A 23,911-nucleotide genomic window follows, 5' to 3' on the forward strand; every position below is an offset into this window, starting at 1 on the left:
CAGTTAAGCAGTGGGGCTTTCCTGTGGTAGCAACAATTTCCCAATTTCAACTGAATTTGTTGTAAAACCTGGGAGTTTTCACTGCTATCGCTTCCTCACCTCATTCATTCTGATAAAGTCAACAAAACAGAAGGGAAAATAACAATTTGTTAAGAGTCCCATAATGCCCCAACCAGATCTGCCCATTCTTGGATCTTAGGAGCGTAAGGAGTCTTGTTTGGCACCCATTAACTTCACACCCTGTCCCCAGCAGTGATTGCTAATGGAGACTGAGGAAAACCATGTAAAAATAGAGCAGTTTCCTACTAATCTCGTGAACTGAGCTTCTAAGGAGTCTTTTTTATTATTATTCTTTCCTATTTTCTTTATTATTTGAGGTGTGGGCCTCAGTGTTACAGAGGCTGCAGTTAATACACTCCTCTAAGAGGCATCAACTGATAACATTCCACACAGGACCACAGGGGTGGGAAGGGACCTCTGGAGCTCATCTAGTCCAACCTCCTGCTAAAGCAGGTTCCCTATAGCACGTCACACAGAGAGGCATCCAGGCTGGTTCTGAATATCTCTAGAGAAGGAGACTCCATAATGTGTTTGGGCTCCCCCACCCACATATTTATCTAATTCATCCAATTCCTTTTTTTCACCTTCAGAACAACAGGCAAATGTAATAATTCTTTTAAAGTTCATTATTTGATGATCAAAGGAGTCAATTCAAAATAAAATACGTATTATCTAGGAAACATATGCTACTATAATTTTGCTCCCATCTACTTGTTCATTCTATAGGAGCCAGCAGTGTTTATATTCTGAAAATTGCCACTCTGCTTGCTAACCTTTGATCAGTACTTCATGGCAAGCTCACTACAGCCAATTAATGGGTTGGCCAGAGCCAGGGATGAAGCACGGAAACCTGCGTTAATCATTGCTGAACACCTTGATCCTCTGGGGATTCAGGTCAGCAGGCATTCTAGCTTCAAGGTGGGATTAGAATTATACTCTTGCCATTGAAGAAAAACAAGTTCATCATAAAATAACCACAGGAAATACCTGAGTGATAATTAAGGATCCTCACACCATTTTCATGGAGCTGCATTTAACACAAAATCGATACACAATGGTTATTATTTTTCATGTAACATTAATGAGAAGAAGCATTTAAAAGACAATCAGTCTGATGTAGTCAGATACGATTGGTCTTACACATCTCATCTTTCAAATAAAAACATCTACATGAATGTGTGGGGTTTTTTTTTCTTCCTGTGAAAAGACACAACATTTGTCTCTTTCCTATGATAAAAAGACCAGTAAAGCTGGACCATCTGTAATTTCAGTTAATGTGAAAATAATTACTGCCAGGTCATATTAATTACACGGATTTCTCTACAGTAGAAATCTTCAATGTTTTTATCTGAAGCTTTGAGAGTTACATAAGCTACAGTTGCTTAGACTTTGTGCCAAAGCATTATTTTGAGAGCCAGTATCTTCATGTGTACAACAGAAACTAACCTTCATGATTCAAATTCAGTACCTCAGACTGATTCCCAGCTTCCCTCAGTTAAAATTGCTTGATCATGTTCCATAAATTCAGCCCCTCGTCATGGTCTGTAGTTCAGAAGGTATCCGTTATTTTTGTCTCAGGCTTTTGGCTGAGCTACTGCCATTTATAAACATTACAAGTTCAACACCTTAACCTACCCTAAAAGCCAAAGATCGCAAACTGGTCTGTTATTTCTCAGCTGAGATCAAGATATTCTCCAATATATGATTTTTCCTTCTGCCCCTGCTGTACTTACCATGCAGATGAGGCACAGCAAACACCATTTGGCGCCGCATCTTAACCAATAACATGAAGGCTGAAGCCATGCTCATTTTCTGATGGATTGTCTCTCTGGCGCTGTTAACAGGAAGGGATCACTGTTTTTGAATGAATGGTTTCTCACCATTGCTAACCATCTGTATATTCAAAACCTCTTTAGAACCTGAGGACAACTAACTATCAGTGAAGGGAAAACCCATCATCTGTGCTGCATTTTCGTACGCTGAAGAGTTCATCGTAACCAAGAGAACGCCCTCATGTGGAAGGTACGGAAGAATTTGGCAGAGAAGTAGCCATAACAAGCAAGGCCCTTCCCTAAAAATAATGTTTGCAATAGCAAATAACATAAACACAGAACAACCTTTCATTCATTTTGCGTTCATCCCATCCCTTCCAAACAGCATTCCTTTTCCTCAGTTCACTCAGCCAAACTGCTAGCCAACAACCTGAGAAGGAAGGGCTCAGGAGCTGAACCAGAAATAACTCTTTGTTTCCTAAGGATCAGCGTGTCTCATGCTGACCCTTCCAATACTCACATTATTCCCGGTGTCCACTTTCATTAGCTAACCAGTAATGATTGATTCTAAACTTGCTCTGTTGAAATCAGAAGATGATTCTTCACCTCTTCTAAGAAATTAATCTGATAAGATAGATTTCTTAAGCAGAAAGCTTAACTGGGTCCTGAGTTCGGTACTTTCTGGCTTTCCAAGTCCCTTAAAAAGAGAGTGTTCTTGCAGTTTGATGGATATTATCTTACTAAAAGCTTAAACGACACAATTTGTAAATATACAAATCATATGTATTTGTCAGGAGTCTGGCACCGCAAAGCGTTCTGCAAAACACTGAAGGAATCTGGTCCCATGTGTTTGTTTCTGAATAAACCATATGCTGAAATCTGGAATTCCATCCTTCAAGTGCTCTGTTCGGGGCTATGGTTTCAGAGGACGAACGCTTCTTTGTGTTTTGTTTGGACAGAAACGGGCAATAACTCAATTTTAAAAGCGCGGCTGGCCTGTAGGGTGCTTTTACATCTCCTGACATTAGGAGGCAACAAACAGATGTATTTGCTGTATCTGAATCTTTGGGGGTTTTGAGCAATGATAGCTGGGTCTGACTGTGGGTTGGCAGGAAAGGAGTTTCAGACCTCTATCCCTCCAACAACCATCTGCAATAACGCTTTCCAGCAGACTGAGATCCAGATCTCAGAAGCACATAAACACCCAATTCTCAGTCTCAGAAGAGGACACCAGAGCTTTGTGCTCTCCTCTCGGAAGTGGTGAATCCAACCACAAGTCCTGTACAGTCATCTCCCTTTCCAAATGAGCTGCAAATCCTGTGCTGCACTGTGGAGTAACACCAGTACAAAAAGCTGTCATAAAGATGCCTATTTACATTGCCAACAGCTTCATACTAGCTGTCTCCTGGCAGGTATGGCATCCTCTGGCATAGCGAGGGCTTGAAAGGGCTTCAAGCTAGGAGGGAAGCCAGTGGGGGTTTTAGCTGCTGGGATGCCCCTGAAGGACTGTAGCCATGGCTGTACACTGTGAGAGCCCATGCTCTTATGTCCTCAGTAGTATTTAGCTGTATATCCAGATCCTGCATGATGTGCTAATGAGATAAACAGTGTACTACTGACACTGGGACAGCTCTGAGCCCACACAGAGACGCAGCTCCAGGCACCTTTACAGACAGGGGTCTGCAAGGATTAGCAGCAGCTGCTGAGCAGCAGTTATTTGCATTGTGGTTTTAGATGTACCGGGTGAATTCCTGCTCTGCCGTGCATTAGTTACTCATGTCCTTCACCTGCACAACACAGAAAGCTGTATTATTTGCATGCAGGCAGACCTCACGCAACTTTCACAGCTACACAGTTCAGATCTCTTTCATTTCATTCCATCTTCATTTCTGAAAATGGCACCCATTATTAAACCCCTTACACACTGCCATGTGAGCTCAGCTCCCCTGGAGAGGCTTTTGGGTGTTTGCTTCCTTGAAGCCAGAGTGAAAATAACCGAGGAGGCTGACTGAATCTGGGAATCTCTTGTGACGCTGGAGAAGCCTGACAGTGACAGCTCAACTGTTTTTGCCTCCCCCTCATTTAATTTTATGCTTATTTAAGCATGGCAATCTAAATAGCCATGGATGCCCTAAACCCCAGTGTTTTGCTCCGCCTGGGGTAACTAAAGAAGGTGTGAAATCACAAAATCTAAGCTTTTCACGCTTCATCCTTAACTGATTACATGCAGTAATAAGTCAAGAAACAGTATATAAATATACCCTGGTAAAAATAAACACGTGCTCTGAATTTTTAACACTTTGGAGGGGGTTGTTTTGTTTTGTTTCTTAAACTATGAACTGCACGAAGTCCAAACAATCCCCCCGCCCTGGCCCCAACGTTTTGGCTTCGATTCCCCAGAGTACTGTGATGCTAATTTAATACAAGGACAACTCAATTAGAGCAAAAGTAAAGAAAATGTAAGGTTTGAACAGCCTGAATAGGAAAGAACTGTGCTCAGCATAGGACGTACAGGGCAAAATCATCCTTAGCTCAGCCTGCAGTACACAGACAGCTGCTCCTAGACCTTATAGCACATTACACACGAGCAGCTCCCATTTACAAGTTGCCTTCCGCTGCCAAGTTGCAAAAGAAAGATCTCAAGCGCTTATTATTGCACAATTAAAAATTTCACAGCTGGCAGTCAGCCACATTATTAAAGAACCTGCACTTAGAGCAAGATTCACAACAGCTGATAGAGGTGGACATGCTTGGGAAAGAAGGACAGGTGTACATTTTAGGAGCACACAACTGCCATCAGAAAATGGAATGCACATTCTGAGAACATTCAGCATAACACTACATCCTTTTTTAAGTAGACTTTTGCAGTTCAGGTCTTAACCTGGCACGAGAACAACACGAAAACAAAACCCTCACTGTTTTGACAGATTGCTCAAAATCATCTAAATGGCTCCTCTCTTCATCTTCCTTTGAACAACACCGAGATAAATGCGAGGGTGTGTGGCACCAGAGAGGAACAAAATAAGATGCAAATATTCACATGCGAAGTTGTGAAGGTCTGGGAGAAATGGGTACATCCTGGTGGATGTAAATCCCAAATGGGATGGAGATTTGGGGATTCTTCCTTTAAATCTTCCATTTGGTTGATGGAATGGTTAATCCAGAAACAAACTCAACTGCAAGATCACCGGTCAAGTGATACCTGATGTCAATTTCTGTTTGTTCAACACTTTTGACTGCATAGCTCTTACATACTGCAGATAAGATGCAATCTGTTACAAGAACAGTACGATCATGTTTTACAATCTTAAACCTGCAAATCTAAGTGGAAAGACACTCTGGAACATCCCAGTGAGCTCCTCTGAGAAGAAAGATGAAAACACAATTCAGTGTTTAACCGAAAGAAAACAAGACCTTAACGATGAAATAGATGTGCAAGGCATCACGTAAGGCTCCTGAGGAGTGTACCAGCAGCTGGACTGCTATTTTACAAGAGCTAAATTAATTAAACGTGATTCAATTAGGCATGGAAATTGTTTTCAGACCTGTAATTAGCAGCTAGCAATGCGCTAATTTTCTTCTGATATGAAGGACTGGTAGATAATGAGCACTGTGAGAAGATATTTTGTCAGATCCAACAAAAAAAACAGAAGTAAGAGGATGTTTTTGTAGGGTGCAGAATTACAGAATTATTAGAACCGATGAGCAGGATTCCTCCCGTGGCACCAATTGATAGGAAGAAATACAACAGGAGAGTGCTAGTGAAAGTACACGTACTGCAGCTACCTTGTTTGACAGGTGTTCAACACTCCCACTCACAGCCCAGTTTCCAAGGGCCAAATTTGGCACGACCATCCAGGAAAGAAAACTGCTCTTTATAGGACACAAATGAGACATTGGCTGCTTATTCAGGCAGCCTCCTGTCACTTGCATTTCGAGCTATTTTACTTCCTGAGGTCACTCACAACTCTCTTGCAACTGAAATCATAACCTGAATTCCATTACTCCATACCTTGTTTACTAATTCACCGGTAAGCTCCTTTCACTGTGCTTACCATTCGCTGCATCACACAATTTCTTTTCCACATTAGAACAAGTCAGTCCTTCCACTGCTTCCTTTCTAAGTGCATTGTGAAGATTTGTTCCACTTCAGCACCAAAGCAAAGCACCGGCCTTGTTGCTACAGTGATATCTTGCTTCCAAGCCACTCAGTGTACTTTGTTATACTGCATGCTTTCTTTCCTTCTTTTCCTCCTCCTCCATAGACGTTGAGTTACTGTACTTAGTTCCTGCCAGAAGTTAACTTTACAGGAGAGTGATTCGTTTTGAAAGGGAAGACAGGGCTGCCTCTATTGTCCTGACTCAGCATGCTGGGAACAAAATGAGGACCAACTGCAGAAAGAGACATTTGTAATGCTTTTTCCAGGACGTAAACAGAGTGAATGTGCAGCTGGCCTGGTAGCAGCAACAGAGCCTAAGCCTTTGCTCTTAATTTGGCAGGAAGAGCCGTAGTGCCTGCAATGGAAGAGAGTATTATTTCACCAGACCCCTTTGCCCGATTCAAGAACACCAGCGCTAAGATACAGCAGCTGACTTCAGAGGACAGAGCCAATTACAATTATACGTTCAGAAAATATCCAGAGGACAACGAACTGAACAAATTCAAAGAGAAATGTTTTACTCAGGCATAGGAAACTAGAGAATTAACTAAGGTCTATATCACAGACCAACTTCAAACCTATATAACGAAACCACTGGATGATTTAATGTTGGGTTCCCGAGGCTTCCACCACGCCTGCACATTCTGCGGTTAAAAAAGCCACCAATCTTGTTCTCAGAAATGTGCTGTGTAGCATCGTAAACCAAAATACAGGATGCTGTTATACAACCAAGCATCTGGGGAGATTAATTCTGATGAAAAAAAATCCCTAGGATAAAAGCTATTTAATAGAATGAGGATGATGGCAGAGGAGACAACTGGATTTGTGCAACCGAATCAAGCTGGATGTTAGGAAGTATTATTTCACTAAAAAAAACAAGTCAAGCAAGTATTTTGCACTTTAAGCTTGATCTTAAGAGATGCCGAGTACAAAGCTCCTTGTAATTCCCTAACAAAAACACAGAGCAGTACATTTGCAGAGAGAGAGAACTAAAATGACCCAGCACGTTTAAGAAGATATCTCTTAAGAGTACTAAAGAATTCAGAGAAGCCACATAGGAGGGTGTCCTGAGAGACACAGTGGATGTGAATAATGGGGCACCCAGGCCCAGTGACAGCTGTGGCCGATAACGGGGAGAGGAAGGAGGAAAACCATGTAAGAGTTCTCTTCATCGGTTGTAAAGCTAAGCTCCTACTACCCAGAGTCACTTCAAGTCACTTCAGGTTGGGTATCAGCAAAAACCCTTCACAGGAAGGTTGTTAAGCACTGGCATAGGCTCCCCAGGGAGGGGGTTGAGTCACCATCCCTGGATGTGTTTGGATGCAGTGCTCAGGGATATGACTTAGCAGAGGGTTGTTAGTTAGGGTACTATGGTTAGGTTGGACTCCATGATCTGCCCTAGATTGAATTGCTTAACTGATACGCAACGTATTTGCTGAAATGGCTTTACTGTGTCTGAACAGTAGCACAAAGGTTTTTTGGGGGGTTGGTTTCAGGGGTTTTTTTGTCACAAAGGTATAAACCCTTAAAGTATCCATTAGTAGAGAATCTGTCCAAGAAGAATTCTAACATACTGCTGTTATTACAAGAAAAGAGTCAAGGAAATTAATCTCAGACAAGGACAGATGACTTGGCAGACATGTGAAGCAGAGATATCAGCCTAGCATTCCAAGAACAAACTTCACTACTGCCAGCAAGCTGACAGCTACAATTCACGCACATCCGCTATTACCACGAACAGCAGTTTGTACAGTTTGCAGAAGTGTGAAGTCAGACACTTAACAATTCTATCAAGTCATTAAAGAGAAAAAATAAAAGCAGCAATCTGAGATTCATAATAAGAAAATTTTAATATGTTTTCTTCCAAGTTCTAATATATAAATACAACGGTAATAGTGTATTCCTCTTTTGTAAGCTTGGATGAAATATATTGAAGTCCACTTTCCGTATGTTATATAAATAATCATCTAAAGCAACCTAGAAAAGAAAAGAAAAAAGGCTTAGTCCATATGGTGTACGCGGATAACCGGGCATGAAATCTAAAGTGATACATGCAACCAGATTAGGACCTCTAAAAAGGCTTGGCAGTATGTCCGTTTTAGCAAGTGGAGTGTAACCATCGCATGCAAAGAAAACACAAAAGACAACTTTTGAGAAGCATTATCTTTCACTACACCAACCAGAAAGTGATTCAAAATAGACAAGATTTTGGCCTCTTGCATCAGAAAGGTTATCTTAGAGTACAGACACCATTGGAGATATTCTATAGTTAAAGAAAGAGTAAAAGTTTTGCTCAAGCTATGAGGTTCCACAACAGTAAATGAAGTCTTTAGTAAGTTTCAGGTACTACGCTTTCCTATGGACATATAAAGTATTAGTTAACAACTGTAATTAATTAATTTAAGCTTTATTTGTTCCTCTGCTTTTCACAAACATATTAGCACAAAAGCAGCATTTCAACACTGCATGATATCACACCCACCGTATAATAAAAAGCAGGATATGCCTTCGCAGGAACTTTCTTACTGAAAGACCTAGCCTGAAAGTAAACGGGATAAGATGGGAAGGAAGCAAAGAAAAGAAAGGGCTTATCAGAACAGTTTAACATTTCAGACTAAACATAAAGTACTATGATAATGCTTAGAGCCACCAGAATGTGCTATTCTCTGACATACTGAAACTATTACTTTCCATTATGGGTATGCCAGCACCATCCCTCACTGTACACAAAAGTAATTATGCAAGAAGTGTGTTACTTTGGGAGATCCCTTCTAGAATTCTTTGACCTTCTGACAACCTCACAGTTTGCATAATAATAAAACCAATGTAAATTAGCATCCCTCGTTCCTGTCAAGTTCCAAGTTGCATCTGTTCTAATAAACATGGGATCATATTTATTAAAATATGACACCGTATCAAATAATTCTCTGCATCCCAAGAGACAGAATCAGTGGACCAGAAATGTATTTCTCTGAGTGGATCTTTTGGGGCCAGTCTTACCATCACTTCCAGAAGTTCAATTACGTTCCATTTATATTCATGGGACTCTGCAAGTATCTCAGTGCCTCAGGCCCTCAGTGTCTATGTGTAAACACTGTAAACGAAATCACGGCTGAATCAACCCTACAGTTTCAATGCACGTACAACTCAGCTACAGCAAATCCTCCTGTAGGGCTTAATTATAAGCACAGAATCCCTTCTTGTTTCACCTCTTCTTACAAGCTAAAACAAACAAAAATACTTCTCACAGATACTGATGAGTATTTATGAGTCTGGATCAGTTTTCCATGGATCCCCCCAGAAAATAGGGCTAAAACTTTAGGAGGGGAAAATAGTGAATCTTTTCAGAGGGTAAATTACTTTAAAACTGTAAGATAAACTTAACACACATACATATAAAAGGAAAATTGCCTTCTCTGATCTAACTTACTATTGGTATTTGCGAGAGCAAAGGAAAATCTTGTTTGACTGCCTTAACTCAGAATGGGTCAGCATGACTGCCATTTAGAAAGCACCTCATCCTCCCTGGCAAGCTGATGCACCATAATTGAGATAAAGGCAGAGGGCCAAGAGGAGACCTCCTGGGGAAAGGCAGGAGATAGTTCTGAAGACAAAGATGGGGAACGAGTACAGACTGCTAACACATCTCAAAGGGCTGCGTATGGACTGACATAGCACCTGCATCATATGCTTTTATCCTGACAAAACACAACACTGCTATAGAAAACCCCAATCTTCATTGTCTTATTTTGCCCCCTGCTGGTCAGCGACCACAGCATCAAAAAGAGCTGACCACGCTTCAGAAACTCCTCTCACAATTAATTAAGTACCATTTTACTTCACATAATATCCCTAAGATTTATTTAGCATTTTCAGATTGTTCCTTCTGACTGTGAAACAGGCATAATAACTGCTACCCTTATCCTCCAAAGCACGTGTGGCTCATGTAAATTTGGTGACTGCTAAAACCTCTGCAGTTTTAAGCTTCAGCACACCCTGCAACTCCAAGCGAGTCAGAGGGCGAGTGGTTGACAACACCCTAAAGAGAAACAAAATGGCAATTTCATACAGGAAAACTGATGAGTTTAAAGGCACTAAGCCACTACATTTACCAGAAGTCTTGAGGTATCATCCATTAGGGGAAAAAGTATCTTTATCTCACAAAGTATCTTATACTCTCCGATTATCAAGGAGGCTAATACTCTACTGCCTCTTAATGCCAATTTCAAGTGGTTGGAACACTTCACAAAGTCTCGACTGCCCATTATTGTTCACTGATGATGCTGGAGTTTGGCAATGTGTATTAAGAGATTTTATTTTTTTTTTAATTAAGATCACTAAAAAAGCAAGGGAGGATGTCAAGATCAACACAGAACTGAATAAAATGCTAGTGTAAAATGCTAACGTGGCTTCCTTCTCTTGTTTTCTGCATAGTCTCCAATTCCACAGCGTATTTTCCACACAGCCCTCCCACTGCATAACGTGGGCAGGGCTCTAGGAATGGAGCAGGGAGGAAAAGGAGTAGGGTTCTGACTGCTCGCTTCAGAAGCTGTTTGGCATGGAGGGATGGGAGCCAGGGCACCATCACAGTGAGAACAGTCACACAGTCACATTATTTGAGGGGCTCTGAAGAGATGAAACCCCTCTTTGCTTCTTTCCCAAAGTTTTTGTGCAACAACAGCAACAACAAATTCCAACATTTCCTTGCCTTGAAGCAGTATCTTTTCAGACTACCTGTCCTGGATGCAATACTCAAAGCACACAATGTACAAGTGCTGCTGACGTAAGAAAACTCTTTACAGTGCTTCCTGCAAGCTTTATTTTCCAGCTAAAGGGAAACTAACAGCACACTGCTGATGAAGCATTCTTTTGCTTCTTGCATTAGGTTCTGAGTGTAGCTAAAATAAGAGCATTTATTAAAAGACTATGCAGGTCTTCAGAATTCATTATCTAGTGCTCCAAGCAAGAAGTGCCCTTCCTAATGCACTTGGCTGGGAGCCCAAAAAGAAATAAACAGAAAACACATTTCCCAGCACAGCTCTGAGCACGTCTGGTCATGTTGAGGAATGAATTCCCCCCTCCCAAACATTATCCAGCAGTTAGAGCCAAAATAACCCTGCTCTCCCGCTGTGCTGTGAGGTACCATATGTGCAAGTCCTTCCTATGGTGCTGATACCATTCTGGCTTATTCTTGCACTTAGAATAGTCTGCTCAAAGTTTCTCTCCCAATAATAAGGCTTTTAAGGCAGTACTTATATGCTGCAACTGCACCTGGCTGTGAGAAAACTGCCTCCTGTACCAACAGACAAATATAATACCCATACAGAAGTAGCTGTGAAATGCTTAAAGGCTTCTGACTTCTCACAAAGTAATTTAGGTTAAAATACCTGAAATAAAGCATGCAGCTATAAGACATCTAACAACGCTTCACAGTGCTTTGCAAAGGACAGCATCGACTATGTTTATCAAAGGAAAGAAAAGGGGAAAGGAATCTCACATGTTCGAGGTGAATATGGGCCTGGCTGGCAACGTCATAAATTACGTCTCTCACATTTTTCTCTTGCTTGCATCTTATGAAATCCTCTTGTGAAACTCCATGCTAGACACAGGAAGGAGAAGCAAGAAGTAAAAAACCTCAACAAATACCACATCTCTATTTTGGCTTCACAATAGATAGGAAAATTTAAAAGCCTGTCCCAGCAACCAAACTGCTGACCCAAGACTAAAGAAGCCCAGGTGTGTTCCAGGTGTGTTCTGCTGCTGTGTTCCCCCCCAACCCAACTCCTCCTTTTTATTTTGTCAGTTACTTGGAAAACAATTGAAGAGAATAAAAAGAACATCTGAAACTGATTCTCTCTGCATGGACTTGTTCCCTAAAGACGCTGTGGGCAGACACAACCGTGTTAGGCTTTAAAGTTTTGGGAAGTTGTATCAACTTAAACATAAACCAAAACAATAGAAAGCACAACAAAGCCAGCAACAGTAAACACAGAAGCCATGTTTACCTTGGGATTGGCAATGCTAGGTTTGCAGAACAAATAAAAACATCAAAACATGCATTCTCTGACTGCAGTAACCAGGAAGATAGGATACAGTACATTCAGAACTGCACCAGTGTCCTGTTCTTCCCAACATTCAGATGTGAAAACTGTATTAAAGTAGGCAAGTGAGCCTCACGGAGGTACAGATTCAAGTACAACTCTGCAATACTTGCCTGCAGCTGAAATGCTTGCACAGAAGGGACACAAGCTGTTAGCCTGTCCCCTGATTTTAACTACGCAGTTGCACTGTACAACACCTTCCACAGCAGGGATGACTGTGAATTTCCAGCCTACAGCTGAAAACCTAAAAACCTTGGAAGGTCTTACATACCATCCAGTTCCAGAAGGGCTGAAAGCAAGGTGCAGCTTCTTCCTGCAGTCCCATAAATGTGACCTACATTAGCATCTATGCCTTTAGCAGACTAGTTAAGTGACTAAACTTCAAATCAGAACTTTCAACTGTACTGAAATTATATAGACTACAAGTGCCTTAAGCGTCACCATGATGACATGGATTTTGCTCAAGCATAAAAAGAACAGCATTAACATGTAAGAATACAGACTGGAGATGAAGGAGTAACAGCTGCCATGGCTACAGCTTTAGCCAGAGAACACGAATGAAAAATATATAAGCTTTAATTCCAGTTTACCCCAATTGCAAGAGCTACTGAGTTTCAGTGTAAACTAGGTGAACAGTTCAAACTGGAGGACTATATGCCATCTCATACAGCAATGTATGGAAGGCATGATTACAGCTCTCAGTTGTGTGAGACATCATTCCTCTCACCTGTTATCTATAAAACCACTGGGCTGCAGCAGAAACCACTGCACAAAGAAATGGAAATAAAAAGTGTGCTGTTTCTGTGCTAATCTTTATTACAAACTCCTATCTGGTGTTGAGAGATGCAGCTAGAAACCATATTGCTCAATTCCAGGTAGCTTGTTTCTCTTACCAGCATACAAATGTCCATGGGCAGAAAGACCTTCCGCCTTGTACAGTGATACGGAGTAGCTCTCAAACAGGTAATGATGCCCTGTGCTTTCCCAATGTGACTGGCAGCATGGTCAGCATGGACGTCCCTCACACCTGAAATGGCAGAAATAGCATGTGATACTGTCAGGCCTTTTGAGGAGTCTTCTCCAACACGTATTACAGTCACAATTAAAGAATGCTAACAAGTGTACTGACGCCTTACAGAACTGCTTATGCTCATAACCTGCCTTAAGACCTCACCTCAGAGGCGCAAAGCAGTAGGGAAGGCATTGATTCCTGCTCAGATACTATCCATTGCTACACACAGCCATTTACACTGGCATATCTTCTTTCAGGATAGCAACATTCCAAGAACTGTTTTCCCTGCCAGAGAAATCATTCAAGTGTGAGATTCCTGACTAGCATTAATGCTTACAGTGTGGTTTCACCCATTAGCTGCAGCTGATTCAGCAATGCCCTGAAGCCAAGAAGAATGGCCATATGCTTCCCCGCACTGTACCCATATGTCTGCCACCTGTGCTGCCAGGAGTAATGAGACAGCAGCATGGTAAACCAACACAGCTAACTTTGGATCTTGCCTAGCTACTAACTGAGACAAGAGGATGGTGACTGGGCCAAACCAGCATCATCCTTCTTCATGGCAAGACCATATAACGTTAGCTTATAACACGGCTGAACCAGGATAAAAGGAAAATTTTAAGGAAAATTAAAATTCACACAAGAGTTCTAATGGAAGAGACATTCCACAAAGATAGAAATGGGGACACAGGAGCAGCGAGCCTACCTGACACCTGGAAACGATACTGGGTATAGCAGATTCATTGCCTGAGCCTTGCCTAGCCATCAACCCTTTGGAAATAGTGTATACATGCAGACTACGTGGAGTTACTTTGGCAATGGTTGCACACGATTTAGCAAACAAGACTAGGTCTGTGTAGCATAGAAAAGACCGCTGATAGGAAGCAGCTAGCCTATGTTCAATTGATTTCATCATTTTTGGAAGAAAACACGGGATAATTGCTTTATGTGTAGTGAAGGAGATTCTTGCTTACATATTTAAAGTGGCATATTTAAGAGAAGTTAAACATGATAGGAAGCCACAGAAAATCTGGAGTTCCCACTACGGATTACAAGAACAGGATCATCTGACTTGCATCAGAAGCGAGCCAAGAATCCTTCAGTATTAAAGACATTCCTCAGCATGGAAGACATTCCTATTTTCCATAGTCCTACATTTCTACAATCAAAAGCTCAGACATTTGCAAGATTTCACCAAATCCCTATTGAGAAAGCAAGCACCAGATGTTAAGATGTGGGTTCTTCATTTCCTTATGAGAAGAATGTGCTCTTTCTGCTACTCTTTTTTTCCCCCTTACGACTCTGACACTGTGACTACAATATTCATGCTAAATATTACACTACTAAAAAATAAAGCCCAGCCTTTTTAAATATCATGCCAGTATTAATGAGTTATCAATAAAACCTAAAAGTGGGAAAGCACCTACCCAGCATTTCCAACGTGAGGTATAAGAGAGCACTCTGAGTGTTCTCGGCATACGTTTCAAGCTCCTGGATGTTACGGTATGCTCGGTCATCCAAATTCTTCTCCTGTAATTTGAACACACAACTTCAGTAAAAGGTAAGTATAACAGCTGTTTGTGCCAGCTATTTGTTCAGATTAGCCTAACCCACTATTGAAACAAAAAGGTAAAATTAAGAGATATAGCATATACTCAGATAGAAACAGGCACTGATGCCCATAGCAACTCTACCACAAGTAAGTAGATATAACTGCAACCAAGTCTGGTGACTGGAGCAATTACAACCTCCTTCAAAGTCACATGCAAACACTCCCCAGAACAGAATTTCTGACATCATTCTTCCTGTCCTAGTGGCTTTTGTGGCTAAAATCTACCAGTTTTGGTATTTCAAACTCTCAAGTCTTTCATAGCAACGACACTGAAAGTAACTGGCTATCAATTCGCTCACAGTGTAACTTCATGAGATACCAGTGACACCTGTGACATTCTTTCTCTCCTTTTCTCCTCCTAAACAGTGGGTATTAGATTCGTGTTATTTTACAGCTCGAGCGCTGGGAGCAAGGGAGAAAAACAGCAAAGTATGGCAGAAAAGCTCAGACAGGTTATTCCAATTCTGAGGTTTCATATCTGTGACTCATTACAAGATACGGTTATTTAGGGGCAAAATTCACATGGCAATATAAGAGATGAAAAAGAATACAGAGATGCCAAGAGCAGGAATGGCATGGCATAAGAAGAGACATGTATGAGGTTTACTTCTTGCACATCTTCATTTCCATTTCTATTAAAATGTAGATCTCCAGCATTTTTAATGGTTGAACATAGAGACCTTACTGTTTAATCTCACCAGACACGACATCCCTCAGTCACAAACAGAAAGGCCAAGTGTAACTCACAGTGGACTACCACTAAAGGCAACTACTTTAAATCAGAAACTAAAGTCTGCAGTATAAAAATGTGAGCACAGATACGGTATCGGAGCAGAGAATAAAAAAGATACAGACTCACAAGCTCTGCTTTAAATTCTAAAGGGATTCTATTACGTATCTGGCAAGAGCAGAAACTGTAAGAACATCAAGGGAGAATTAAAGGAAATACAAAGTGTTCTTCTCAGGAGAAATACCACTGTCTGAAAAAGATGAGTTACTCAACCTTTGGTTTTACACTCAAACACATGAAATTCTGGGGAAAAAGTCTAATACCACTGGAAAGAGAATGAGACTGGGAATGGTAAATACTTACTCTTTCATCAATGATCTTCATGAACCACATTTTAGACAAGCCATGCCTCTTAACTGCCTGAAAAATATATTGATGTTAATGTATAAAAAATGATGGCAATGTTGCATTATGACAATTGAAAGCTATTTTTGATAGTACTTTTTTACAAGGACTGTATTCACTGAATCAAAATTGAATCAAAGTGGTAAGTTAGTGAAAAGAGGACAATCTTCATATATGAAAATAGTCTAACTGGCATTTGCTTCGAGTTAACATACACCAAAAAAAAGAAACCTTGGATCTCAATGAACTAAAAACATTTTTATAACAAAATATGTAACGTATTGTATATTACAGTTTGGGGATGCTTGGGGTTTGTTGTTCTTAATGCATTTCATATTCACACATCTGTACTTTGGCTCCTAACTTGTCCTTGACTTGCTTACAACTCTTCAACTTCTCTTCAGCCCTCCTACTTACTTGCATCCATTCACACACACCCACACACCCCTCCAACCCACATGAGTTTTGCAGACCGTGCAGTCAGCAAGGCTATAATCACACAGATAAATATTTACAAACAAAACTAATGGAGCAGACTTCTCAGAATCTTCACCCTTACAGTTCTCTATCTACTTCTGTACACTTCTAGACATTTGTTTACAGATTATTTACATACTTTACTAGCACACACAATTCTCAGGATCCAAATTTGAGTATTCTGGAATGCACAAAACCTTTTGCAAAGTTTAACATAATAACTTAGCATTCCTTCTGCAGAATCAGAAGCATCCACATACAAACTCAACTGATACAGAGTATACTCAAAATAGAATCATAGAATCATAGAATTACCCAGGTTGGAAAAGACCTTGAAGATCATCAAGTCCAACCGCAGCCTAACCAGTACCCCATCTCTAAAAAAAAAAACCTCTGCTAAATCATATCCCTGAGTACCACATCCAAACGGCTCTTAAACACATCCAGGGATGGCGAATCAACCACCTCCCTGGGGAGCCCATTCCAGTACCTAACCACCCTTTCTGTAAAGAAGTTCTTTCTAATATCCAACCTAAACTTGCCCTGGCACAACTTGAGGCCATTTCCTCTCGTCCTGTCACATGTCACTAGTGAGAAGAGACCTGCCCCACTCTCACTGTAAGAATCTTTCAGGAACTGGAAGAGGGCAATAAGGTCTCCCCTCAGCCTCCTTTTCCCCAGACTAAACAGCCCCAGCTTCCTTAGCCTCTCCTCGTAGGGCTGATTCTCCAAGCCCTTCACGAGCCCCGTTGCCCTTCTCTGGACCTGCTCCAGTACCTCCATGTCTTTCTTGTGCTGAGCTGCCCAAAACTGAACACAGTACTCGAGGTGAGGCCTCACCAATGCTGAGTACAGGGGCAGGATGACTTCCTTAGTCCTGCTCACCACACCATTCTTGATACAAGCCAGGATGCCATTGGCCTTCTTGGCCACCCAGGCACACTGTCGGCTCATGTTCAGCTGTGAATATACCGTGTTCAAGCCATGCCATTCTGTTAACAGCTCCGCAATACTTAAGAGTCCAGGTGTCTATTTCTAAACCTTACTTTCTCGGAACTGCAATGATATTGACAAAGATTTGCAAAGTTGCTCTCTTCAAGTAAGTCATTTTTGGGGTATTTGCTGAAATACAGAAATTAAATCATATCTTGAGTGCAGAGGTCACCAGGACAGGTTGTTCTGCAGTTCATTACAATGCTTTGCAGCAGTCAGAGGTATCAGAACTCCCAGAAATACTTTCAGACCTTTTCCTGACACCTTATTTCAGAGCATATTCTGTTTGGATTGTCTTCTATCAGTCTTCCTTCAGAGACGTCAAATCTTATTATACAGATAGGCCAATTCTTTCTTCTACTTCAAAAACAGCTTACTGTGTGAGAACGGAGCATGACCAGCAGTCATAGCTGTTGGAAAGGGCTGCAATTTACATCTGAACTATGTTTGCTGAAAGTTAATCTTTAGCTAACAAACATTCCTGCCCCGCGCTGATATACACATAAGCAGCCTGAAATTAGAAGTAATGGAAAGAATACATACAATCGTATCCCAAACCGACTTGTACCTAATCTGCTCAGACAATTAAAAGTGAGGATATTTTCAGAAACAAAAATAAACTTCACAAAAGCAAGTTCCTCCTTGGAAAGGAGACAAGCATTTGGGGAGAAAACAATCGTGTTTCCGGGCGGTTTGCCATACACTGAAACAGAAAGAAGGAAGAAATTCAAAGGCACGGACAGACTGACGCACAGAACCATCAATATTACGTTCTACTGTTTGTGTTAAGGATGGAACTGGGGCAATATTTTAATTCCCATAATTCAGCAAAAAGGCCTGCTACATTTGCCAGTCTTCACACTAACTGCGTGGACACTTTGTTGTGGCTATGGCACACACTTTGTAGGAGCTAAAGATACCCGTGAATAGCTCTGCTCTTCCTAAAAGTGACTAAACAACAGGTGTTCTTCCTTTATATTACTTCTTGGCTTCACCTGTGTTTTCTCTTACTTAAATGAACAGTATCTTGTTTAAATCCAACTTTAACCCACGTGCTGACAGACAGGAACAAACGCTCACTTATGCTTTATTTCAGACTTGAAGGAAGAACAACCAGGGACAGGCCACAGTTTCAGCACTGTCAACAATCAAAGAAGATTTGGAAAGAACTCATTTTTGTGGTCTCAGAGGTGCAATAGAGAACTAAAGTTAAAACACTCCAGTCCCACAGGAACCGCACTGTTCCAACCCAGCATTACAGTGGGAATCGGGGATTTTTAATGCAAACAAAGCAAATGAGTACTTGGAAGAAGAGTCCAGCTTTGTCTGCCTGCTTTTCAGCTGGTCCATACAACTAACTACCTATGGGATCTACATTATCTGTATTCAGCTATGGAGACCTGGACAAACTGCAGCTTCTTTTCTCCAGGAGCCCAGAGATCTCCCGCTTAAACACAAGTTTTGATCTGACAGGACCTTGCATAAAAGCACCTGCTGTAAGGCTTCTATGACTTGATGTGGTCCATGGCACTAAGATGACCAGCCAGTACTACACAGAGTTGCTATCCCTAAAGAAATTCAACTCAACGTCACTGAAAATCTGATCTAGCTCTGCAGTTCAACCAGCTCTGAATGGGAACATGCTCTAGATGACAACCAGAAGCCCATACCAATTAAATTATTCCAAATCACGATCAAGGGGAGATCAATTCATAATGCCTTCAGTCATCTGACGAACTTCTCAATGGCAGCTCCTACTTAGAAATAACAAATTTGTACAGAAATTCTTTTCTTCAGCCACAACCCAAAGAGGAGCAGGTATGTGGGTGCACTTTGTGAGTAATGTTCTGCCGCCTGCTAGAATTCAATACAGATGTCTTGGTAAAAATAAACTTTTAAGTTCACAAGTACATTTCCTGTTACTCAGCAGACACAGAAGGATCTGCACTGAATATCTTACATAAATAGAAGTCACCAAACCACCCTTTAGCAAGGAGAGAGCCCATATGAAGATTCTCCCTGTTATCCAGTGATTAGGTATGAAGGTCTTGGGCTTTTCCTCATACACAATTTGCTAGATTAACCCCTGTGCCTAATCTCCTGTTTCTTTGTAGAACTTGTTCTTCAGGCAGGACCAGCACTCACTTAGGAAAGCTGATTTATACATTTGACAGTGGGATTGCGTGCATACTCAATAAGTTGCCAACAGCACCACACTGTGTGGTGAGGTCAACATACTGGAGGGAAGTGACAACCCAGGATGACAGACGGACCTATTCTAACCTCACGGAGTTCAGAAGGGCCAAGTGAGAGGCCAAGCAAATGGACTGAGACAATCCCAAACACAATACTGGCTGGGCAGGAAACTGATTGAGAGCAGCACTGCAGAGGACTTGTGAGTTTTAGTTGATGAAAAGCTCAGTATGAGCCAACAGCGTGCACTTGTAACACTGAAAGCCAACTGTATCCTGCACTGCCTTAAAAACAGCATGGCCAGCAGGGTGAGGGAGGTTACTGTCCTGCTCTACTCTCTCTTCATTAGACCCCACCTGCAGAACAGCATCCAGGCCTGGGGTCACCAGCATAAGGCAGATGTGGAGCTGTTGGAGGGGGCTCAGAGGAGCCTATGAGGATTCTCTAAGGGCTGGAGCACCTCTCCTACCAACAAAGGCTAAGTCAGCTGGGCTTCTTCACTCCTTCAGAAGTGAAAGCTCCAGAGTGATATTACAGTGGCCTTGCAGTACCTAAAGGAGGCCTTATGAGAAAGGAGACTTTTTATCAGAGAAATGTAACGACAAAACTAAAAGAGAGCAAATTTAGATTAGATATTAGGAAGAAATTCTCTACTATGAGAGTGGTGAGGCACTGGAAAAGGTTGCTCACAAAAACTGTGGGTATCTCATTGCTGGAAGTGTTCAAGGCCAGGTTTAAGCAACCTGGTCCAGTGGGAGATGTCCCTGCACATAAACAGCGGGGCTGGAACTGGATCCCACCCAACCCAAGCCACTCTGTGATACTATGATTTCAATTAGGTCTCATCTAAATATCCTTCTTTGATTCTATTCTGTGATTGTAGGTGGGAAGGTACCATACAGACATACGTGCCCTTTACATTAAGTGTTTTATATAAAATAACACAGTTATCACAGTTAACAATGCAACACAGCACATACAAAACATTATTTCTCACAGCAGTATTTTTATCAAGTGAATTTCGGGATAACAAAGATATATCTTACTCTCCACAGTGCTACAGCAACTGGCTGATGTGGTGGGTTATCGCAGTATATATCTTCCACAGCTTTCCTCCAGAACTGCATTCGCATCAGACCTGTAGTCTTCTGAGTTATGGAGTCTTTAATCTGGAAAGGATACACCTGGAGTGAAATTCACAGTCTCCTTAAGGCACTTTGGTCTGCCTCTACTGAAAAGACAGGGACACAGACTAACTCACTAGGAAAAGGGCTCAGCTCTCAATTTGTTTACTCCTAATGAAACTTACAACCACTACAGAGAATAAATTAAAGATAAAACCTTCAGCACGGTGTGCCTTTGGCACTCACAGAGTTTAAGTCCAGGACAACTCCCACCTTACCATTCTTCTCAGGATAAGAAGCAGTGGTAACAGCAGTGAAGGAGAGAAGCACTACAGGCTGCCAGAAGCACAGCCCACAGAGACTTATCATGGGGTTTGCTGAGTAAGCACATCTGTTGGATTGCTCTGCTCCCTTCTGGCAAGTGCCACCAACTTTTGTGGTTTCAATGGCAGTTTCTGGCCATCCAGCAAAGGTGAGAGACTGCAGCCACTCCCATACCACAAATCTCTAATTACAAACTTCTCTCTTTGTAGCATTTCCTTTACTTAACTTCTGCCAGCAAGTGACTCCTTCATCCAAGTATGTGACGGGCGTCCCACAGACAGGGGTTAGTTACACTTTTCTAACTCACTCTGTGCATGTGAAGCCAGCACAGATGCAGTCACAAAGCAGTACCACAGACCACAGCCTGTTCGTTATCACATCATTTTGAAACTACACAACATAAAGGAGAGTCCCTAAATCTATACATGTGAACAAAACAAAGTGGGGGAGGCAATTTTCCAAGGGCCACTGGAAATTAGAGGTTTGTACCGACTTCTTTTTTCATTGCCTTTTATAGCACGAAAAGTTAATCTCAGCAAAATGCCAGCTACTTGTTAAATAACACTTCTGAAACTCTAAATTACACGTTTTCAGAGCTCACAAATATATTGTAATACCTGCCTGAGCCAGTTCCACATTGAAGGCTCTCAAGGCAAAAGCAGAGGTTCGAGATTCGGCAGGCAACAGCAGGGAACACAGAAACCCTTCATAGTCACGCTTTCTATAAAATGACAAAAAGAATGCATATATTATTTATAGCTGCAAGTAAATCAGGCATGCTATTGCTTAGTGCAGGGCTCCTACAGCAGTAGCAGCAACTTACAGTTCAAAAGTCCAACTTGTTGCAAAAGCAGCACCTTTTAAGCTTAGTTTGAAATAAGGCAAGCTCCAAGAGGGGGGGGGTGCAATCTGAACTCTCAATGCACTGCTCAAATCCAGATCCCAAGGTATTTGGCTAACGGCACGGAACAAGCTTGTGGAAGAACAGCAAACAGAATCCAGACTGACTGACTTCCAGACTTCTAAATACGAAACTATATTTTGTTGAAAGATTGTGCATTGGAGCTCGACAGAAGAGCAATGGATTAACCATTGAATATTATTGTTTATTGACAACTATACGGGAAGTATAAGAACTCTGACGCTCGTTGCCAATCTAAAGTGATATACTTTTGTTTGGCCGCTTGGGTGTGCCATTAAATGAGGAACAATGAGAGCACAGGGAGAATGATCACAACACAACAGCTGATAACAAGCAAATACTTCGAGTTCTCATAACACGTGTGGAACCTGTGTTACAGCCTGACGCAAAGCCACAAATATCAACAACAAAAAAGGCATTTCTGGATTAAAGCAGGTTTTCAGCCACATTCCTAATTAAGAACAAACGCATCAAACCTTCCTCAGTTTAAGAGGATTTCTGCAAAGCATTAACAGCTCAACACCTAGGAATTGTTTCTGAACAGGCCGTAAAAACACCCAGCATTGTCCAACCCGGGCACAGCTGTGAAGTTCGCAAGCACCGAAAGGACAGCTTTTATTGTAATAAATAGAGCTGCCTGCACTGCCTGAAGCGATTTATTTCTTCTGTTCGACCACCTCAGCCTTTTCGTTCCCCCCAGCTGGTATGATTTCCATGCAGCACATGAGCTACTGTCAACAGCAGCTTCAAATGACGTCAAAAGCACAAGCACACTTCATTTCACTACTCTGAATGCTTGCGAGTTTTTTTAAGTAGAGCTTTTCCTGTTAAAACTTGAAAAATAAAAAACGAAAGGGTCACATCCATCTTATCTGCCGTGTCTGGGACCGACCCGCCTCCCGCAGCCCCATCCCCGAGCGGGCCGGGCCGCCCTCCCGCCAGTGCGCAGCGGCTCTGCCCACCCCCGAGGCGGGCTGGACGCGGCCCGGCCTCCCCTCGCAGCGCTCACCGCAGCAGCTCTGCGCAGTACTGCGCTTCTCCGCCGGGTTCCGGCCGGCTCCAGCCCGCCGCCGCTGCCCTCCCGCCCCGCGGCCACGGCAGCCCGCCGCGGGCCCACATAGCCCTCAGCAGTCGGGAGGACGATGCAGGCCGCAGCCCGCCCGCAGCCGTGGCGGCCGCCATGCTGCCCACAGCGCTGCGCTGCGCCGCTCCGCCCCTGCCGTCAGCCAGGCCGAGCCCACGGGGCGGCCCCTTCCTTCCTCACACGGTCCGAGGGGCCGGTAGGTGGCGCCCCAGAATGCGCGATGGCGGCCCAGGTGTTGGAGCGCCGCGTGGCCTTTTGTTGTCCTGCAAATGGCCTCCGCTGTTGGCTGCCGCGGCGGGTTGAGCTGAGCGCCGCTGCTCCTTGGAAGCCCGGCGTGGGGCCTCACACAGCGCCCGCTGAGCCTGGAGGGCTCACAATGTCCTGAAGCAGCAGTCCCAAACTCTGACAGGACACTGCCAGGCGATGCCACGCTGGTACCACACATGGGGTGAGGCTTCAGGGGAGACCCAGTGCTACAAGAGCTAGCTGCCATCCTAGCATCCTCATAGGATGGCTTGGCTTGGAAGGGATCTGGAAAGCCACCAAGTTCTAACCACCAGCTGTGGGCAGGCCTGCTGGATCATGTCCCACAGCCCCATCTTGCCTGGCCTTGAACACATCCAGGGATGGGGCACCCACAGCTTCTCTGTGCAGCCTGTGCCAGGGCCTCACCACCATCACAGTGAAACATTTCCCCTGACAACTAGTACAATTCTTATTTAGTTTAAAATCATCCCCCCCTTTTCCTGTTACTATCAGACCATGTGAAAAGTCTCTCCCCTCTGCTTGTAAGCTGCCTTTATGTGATGGAAGGCCACACTGAAGTCTCCCCTGTGCCTTCTCCAGGCTGAACAAGCCCAGCTCCCTCAACCTCTCTTCATAGAAGAGGTGCTCCAGCCCTCTCGTGTGTCCTGCTCCGGACTGCATCCATCACGGAGGATG

At 42.7% G+C, this 23,911-nt stretch overlaps 1 protein-coding gene across 4 annotated transcripts; it reads right to left on the reverse strand.

The window, feature by feature from the left end:
• Window positions 1-7,819: 7,819 nt before the first annotated feature.
• NDUFAF6 (NADH:ubiquinone oxidoreductase complex assembly factor 6) lies at window positions 7,820-23,181 on the reverse strand. 4 transcript variants are annotated; one of them, XM_072328928.1, is made up of 9 exons: window positions 22,895-23,181; window positions 21,585-21,684; window positions 20,562-20,684; window positions 15,811-15,867; window positions 14,533-14,635; window positions 12,987-13,120; window positions 11,490-11,591; window positions 8,475-8,531; window positions 7,820-7,969 (listed from the first exon to the last, which is right to left on the reverse strand). In XM_072328928.1, exons 1-9 carry the CDS (start codon window positions 23,065-23,067, stop codon window positions 7,841-7,843), a joined length of 978 nt encoding a protein of 325 aa, XP_072185029.1. In that variant the 5' UTR covers window positions 23,068-23,181; the 3' UTR covers window positions 7,820-7,840. The 4 variants fall into 4 exon arrangements, with proteins under 4 accessions (XP_072185029.1, XP_072185032.1, XP_072185030.1 ...); XM_072328931.1 differs by having other exon boundaries at window positions 21,581-21,684; window positions 22,895-23,034; XM_072328929.1 differs by lacking the exon at window positions 8,475-8,531 and having other exon boundaries at window positions 7,840-7,969.
• Window positions 23,182-23,911: the final 730 nt, after the last annotated feature.

This window comes from Excalfactoria chinensis, chromosome 2, assembly GCF_039878825.1.
Source record: "Excalfactoria chinensis isolate bCotChi1 chromosome 2, bCotChi1.hap2, whole genome shotgun sequence".
NCBI classification, from domain to species: Eukaryota; Metazoa; Chordata; class Aves; order Galliformes; family Phasianidae; genus Excalfactoria; species Excalfactoria chinensis.

Coding starts and splice junctions, on each gene's coding strand:
- NDUFAF6 (XM_072328928.1), bottom strand. CDS start 23,067: ATGGCGGCCGCCACGGCTGCGGGCGGGCTGCGGCCTGCATCGTCCTCC. Junction 21,685..22,894: donor TACTGCGCAGAGCTGCTGCG/GTGAGCGCTGCG, acceptor GTCATTTTATAG/AAAGCGTGACTATGAAGGGT. Junction 14,636..15,810: donor TGAAGATCATTGATGAAAGA/GTAAGTATTTAC, acceptor TTCAAATTACAG/GAGAAGAATTTGGATGACCG.